At 44.5% G+C, this 5593-nt stretch overlaps 1 protein-coding gene across 1 annotated transcript in view; it reads right to left on the bottom strand. All coding sequences in view use genetic code 11, as the record gives it.

Annotated features, from left to right (window-relative positions):
• Positions 1–4967: 4967 nt before the first annotated feature.
• Positions 4968–5593, bottom strand: part of EGR_10309 (NEDD8-conjugating enzyme Ubc12) — a gene marked incomplete at both ends in the record, with an annotated part of 4874 nt that continues 4248 nt past the window's right edge. Inside the window, one exon of the mRNA XM_024499558.1 lies at positions 4968–5427. Coding sequence (XP_024346020.1) covers positions 4968–5427 — 460 coding nt within the window. The remainder of the gene's footprint in view (positions 5428–5593) is intronic.

Consider the following 5593-nt stretch of genomic DNA (forward strand, 5'->3'; position numbering starts at 1 on the left):
ATGGGTCAGGTACAGCTACCACTGCCTCCATCATGGCCCCTGAAACCACTTTAGTTGCAAAATGCCAAAGTGATTTGCTATTGTCCTACGGCACGCCCTAATTTTCCAGTGAATCGCAATATGAAGTCTGGAAGTGGGTCGAACTGTTCGTAAGGTACACTTTGTTGTGCCCTCTCCTACCCTCCCTCTCACTGAATTCTCTTGTCACGAAATGTCTGTTTAACCCTATGGATGCGAATTTGAACTCGACTCCGTAAGTACAGTTTGGGAAAGAAGCAGTAGCATGAATAAATCAAAGTATTCGCTTCCAAAATCTACCATCAAAATCAAAGATGTACTGGTTTTTATGAGGCCTGTTATTCTTGAGAGCAAAACGAGTGCACTTTTTCTTCCAATAACAGTTGTGAAGTGAGAAAACGTGGGTGATAAAACAGTCTCTTTGCACCCACATCAACGAGGTGTAGAGACCCACATTAATATCAACTGTCTTGTCTTATTTTGATTAAAACAACGTAAAGAAACGCAGTAAGTTTAGTTGGTTTAGGGTCAAAGAAAAGGAGTGGGTGGAAAGGGGAGACAATTTAATGGACGGAGTGAGCTTACGACAGTTGAACTCCACCATGTAGAACCTCTCAGTCCAAATCTCTCGTCCTTTAATGCGGGTCGATTAAAAAGACTAAAGTTATGGTAGCAGTGACCATCACCGATTGCTGAAGTTGGTGTTGAGATGAGATGGTTCAGTATGCCTGCCAGTGACTCATCTGCCATGCCGCTCGCATGACCACTTTCCCCTATGTAGAAGAGCATCAGCTGACCGGAAGAGACAGATAACAGATCCAACACAAGCGTTTGGCAAATTATATGGCATAGACTCAATGGTAGTTTAGTAGGTGAGTAAGGGAATTACCGAATTTTCATCTCTGTGGGGGTTTAACTCGATAATGCGAGTCTATTCTCACAAAGGCACTTAACTTTTCCTTACGCAATTCGCTAATCATGGACAAGGTGAGAGCTGGCTATGGGTGCAAAGCTTATGGTTGTGAGAGCAGCAACATCTCTTCTACCACAGTGCTACCAAATTCAACCTGTTTATAAGCTGTTTCAGAGGAATCCAAGACACATTTGACATGAAGCGTTGCACGTGGCCTCATATTAGCGAGTGCTTTCATGCGCAAATTATTTGCTTCCATGTTTCCATTAACTGTTTCCTGCTTCTCTCTTCACTCCTCTACACTCCCATTCACTCCTCTGCAACACTCTGTGTTGCGAAGCTACAGTGTCATCTCAAACGCATACATGTGTTGAAGTTGCACTTTGCTCATCACCAGCCTTCTTAAATGATGCGGGTATGTGCGTACTGTGGCTTCTTATGCAACTACTACGTTGGTCTGTTTACTCACAAAGGACACAGGCATCCCACCGACCTACTTGCTGTCGCTCCTACTGCTGCAGCTGTTGAGAGGGATTCGCCTTCACCGACACCTTTCATGAATTAAAATACAACCTGGCAAGGTAACTCTCTGCAAACCTAAAATTAGATTGCATGTTTGTCTCCATCCACCACCTTCATGTGGCTGACTAGTCCTTCCGATTCCTTCTGCAACACAGTCTTCGGGTAGCGAATGCAATATCTGCTTATTGTTGATTAGTCAGCTTTTGTTCTAAACGCCTTTATATGTTAACGCTTACTGCATCAATCGGATTTAGAATAAGTTTATCATTTTGCCTCAGTCAACAACCAGCACCGTCGGAATTCTGTCTACTACCACTATTAACATAGGCATATCATGGAAGATGTATTGCCTTCAACAGGACTCATATTTACTATAGTATCTAAGGTAATGGAGCGTTGGAATCCGCAGTAGTGGCTTTCAATAAATCAGGATGACGAGTTTGCTAGTCTGTCACAGCAAACGTGCTGCAAAATTTGGCAGTTCCGTTTGCCTCCACCACCCCAAATTCTTGCGTATTTCTCGTCAATGACTTTATGATATAGGTACGGCAAACAGGGGGTCACCTATGTGCATTTTATGACCACTGATGCCACTTTTAAGAGCAGGTGTTAGAAGAAGATTGGAAACAAAATAAATCGTTGCTTAATTGATCTGATCAACAAGTCTGACCTTCTTACTACCCTGCCTCGTCAATTGATATGCTGCACTTGTGTTCATTCTCCTAGCCCCAATCAAAGACTCGTGGATGGAGAAGATTGGCTGGAGGCAGGCGTCCCACTCTGTGTGGTACGGAGGCGGGTTGATAAATTATTTGATTTTTCGGACCAGGGTCAGCATTCGCCGCCTTCCTAGAAAGCAATGGCATCCACGCATTGGGACTCCATTTGTCCCATAATTTGCCATTCACATATTGCATGCCATTCGGAGGAAAATGCGAGTCGTATATTCGCGATACGACTACGCTCCTCCTTCTTTCACACAGGATTGAAGCTGTCAGCGATTGGGAAACGAGCGGTTTGCCCATTTCTAACTAAAGGAAGTGTGTCCTACTTTGCAAAATAATAAAAAGGAAGCGCACGGATTTGGAGCCATTCCTTTGAGTTCGAACAGGAATAATGAATGTGCACGCGAGGAAGTTGAACCGCACAATCGTTACTCGGTGTTTAGGGATTAGGTTTGCTTCTAGTATCTGACGCAGTTAGGGAGCATTTTGAACCAAATGGACGTCACCTACTCCGATGCAGAGTCCTTGCATTAATACGGTACTTGTACCCAGTTAGACGGCGTTTACGGTCGAGCAATTTAGCATCTCGAAACAGGTAGAACACGGCATTTGCCAGCGTGAGTCAGTAATTCTGATGTGAACGAGGCATCACAGAAATGTCAATCGGTTTATGAAATGTACATGTTGCATTAATGTTGCACAGAGAGCATCTTTGCAGGAGAGCCTTTAAATCTTTACAGTGCGGTCCACAGAGTTGGTGGGAATGTAAATTCAACAAAGTTGTCAGGGTGCATGATTGGTATTAGGGCGAATCCCCTTCTCTCCACGTCAAAGGATCACCTCTTTACTTAGTCAGCTTCATAGCCCATTTGATAATTAGTTTGCTTAGGGAATAAGATGGGCATATTATCAAACACCGAAAAGTCACGCTCACTTCCATAGTGCAAATGGCAAATGGTCAAAGCATGGTGAGTTCCAACATCAAAGTCTCATTTCCCTGCACTGTAATTTGCCATTAAAATTGTTCTCACAATGCATTGACTACATCGCTGTTGTTAATCTATACAACTTTACTAAGTACAGCCGTGAAATTGGGTTCTCAATGGCCAGAATATTGAGTGGGTAGGCTTTTACATGTTCGTAACACTTTCATGCAGCATTCGCGAAAAAATAGAGTTGGCCATACAGATTCAATTGAGAAAAGTGTGAGAAAGTGCCACATACCAATGGATTTTGAATTTGGCAGTGCAGATATCTAGGCATTTCACTCTGGAGGAGGTAACTGCTTAGAGAATTGTATAGTGGACAAAAGGAAAAGCTTCAACTGTCCGCCAAGCAGTCTCTAGAACAAGCCCACATTCCACTCGAACGGATCTCGAGAAAGCTGATAACAATGTCCTTGTTCTTCGAACATGGTGGCCAATTGTGCTTATATCCAAAATGCCTAATGACTGATGAGCGTAATATGATCCAGCGTCAGATTATCCAAATGCATGCAGAAAATATTGGGTTGGTAATTTTACGCCCCCTTTTGGAACATTTAAAAGGACACTGCAGTGAAAAGTTGGGGGTCGGTTGTGGCGTTCCATGATGGCAGCTGTCTCAACGTGGTCTGAAGGGAACCAAGGCATCCAAATTGTTTTTCTGCCACCAATATTCTCTTCGTGGACACACTACGGCATTTCATTGGATGCGTGTTTAGTGGTGAGCATTCGCATCACCGACCACCCACAGGTTCGAACACCTCGAAAAAGAGGACTGAAGATTCAATTGAAATGACAGCCCATTCGGTATTCATTTTATTCCACCTTTAGCATCATCGTCTGTGTTCAACGCATGTCATGAGGTCGGGACATTTTGATCTGGCAGGCAAGGCTCTCCTCTCATAATCAAGTAGCTTAAAGACCATCCATTTCGCCAATCTAGTGTACACAATATTTTCCCTAATTTATAACAATATTTACAAAATATTTTTTCTTATGCAGTCTTGTCTGCTCCAATGTGAGCAGTCATTCATTTTACTCCCTCGGCTGCCCTTAAATGGCACAGCAACTAAAATTGCCTACTATCTGGACGCGAGGGAATGTGGTGACAATTCATTAATTCATGCATTAAGTAATGTGCACGCGTATTTTGGGACGGATCTAACTCCAGCAACCGACTTTGGGTGTGTTCTTATGCTTCTTTAACTTCTAATACCAGACTGCCACCTTCCTGTCCATGCCTGGTAGAACACCTCGGCGGATACTTGTGCTGCAAATCCCTGACGGAAAGCAAGAATCAGATAAAGGACATGGAATGAAAGCTTGTCTGGCAAGCTTGATATGGCTTCCGTGAGAATCCGCAATAATCATAGACAAATCCGTAATTTACTTCCTCTTTTCCCTCGTCAAGCCAATTTTCTGTTTCAGAAAGTAAAGGATGTCAGTGCTTAAAAGCGATCGACTGACAAAGGATAGCGAAAAGTAAGGGCAAACTGGTAAGACAGCAGTAACACTGGGCTAATTGCAACATTTCTTAGCTTTGTTGTTTGTGGTAGACAGAATGCAAAAGCAATATTCTTAAAATGTCCGAAATCTGCTCCCCTTAAAAGCGCAAATCAAGGAACAAGCTGCATTTAATTGCCATTGACTGCAACAAAATTTGCATTTAAAATGTATAATATGATATTTATGCCCCCATGAGAACACATTTATTTAAATAAGTTGTGATAACAAATTTGTAATGGGACTTATTTTGGACGAGGTGGTAAACATGAGAGGTACGAGGACGCAAGAAGGAGTGCAGGTTTAAATCTCGTCGAGGTCTGAGAATGGAAATAGGCATTGCAGACGTTGGCGACTGTGGTGAAGAAAGGGGATTTGGAGTTGAGGGAGTTTGAGGGAAAGGGTGAGAAGGCGACGGAGCACCCACATGGGCCAGAGGTCGAGGAGAGGCGTCTGACCGCAGCCCAGGCTGAAGGGCTGCAGCAAGCAGGCGGCCACAGGGGCACTGATGAGCATCGGATGAAATCGCGACATACCGAGGGCCGCGTAGCCCTCCATCCGTGACAGCCATGCCACCCAGTTCGTGAGGAAGGCGGTGATGGTAAGGAAACGCAGACAGGTAGGTGTGGGGTAGACACCGTCTCCTTCTTCACACCCATCATCCTCACTGTCCTTCCGCTCCTCCCGCAGAGGAATGGGCACGTGGTAGAAGGGTGAGAGAGCATCGAGCGGCATCATCCAGAGAACGCCAGTGAGGCGAGGTCTCGGTAACGCATGGTGTTGCATCAGGTTGAGCAGAGGTGACAGCGGTGACAGCGCCTATGCAAACACATAAGCGACAAACTGCCTGCATCGCCTGCATTGTTGACTTTTACATCACACACTCACGCCACACAGCCAAATACGCATTCACCCGAACAACGAGCCGC

Source organism: Echinococcus granulosus (genome assembly GCF_000524195.1).
Source record: "Echinococcus granulosus chromosome Unknown EG_S00208, whole genome shotgun sequence".
Classification (NCBI taxonomy): domain Eukaryota; kingdom Metazoa; phylum Platyhelminthes; class Cestoda; order Cyclophyllidea; family Taeniidae; genus Echinococcus; species Echinococcus granulosus.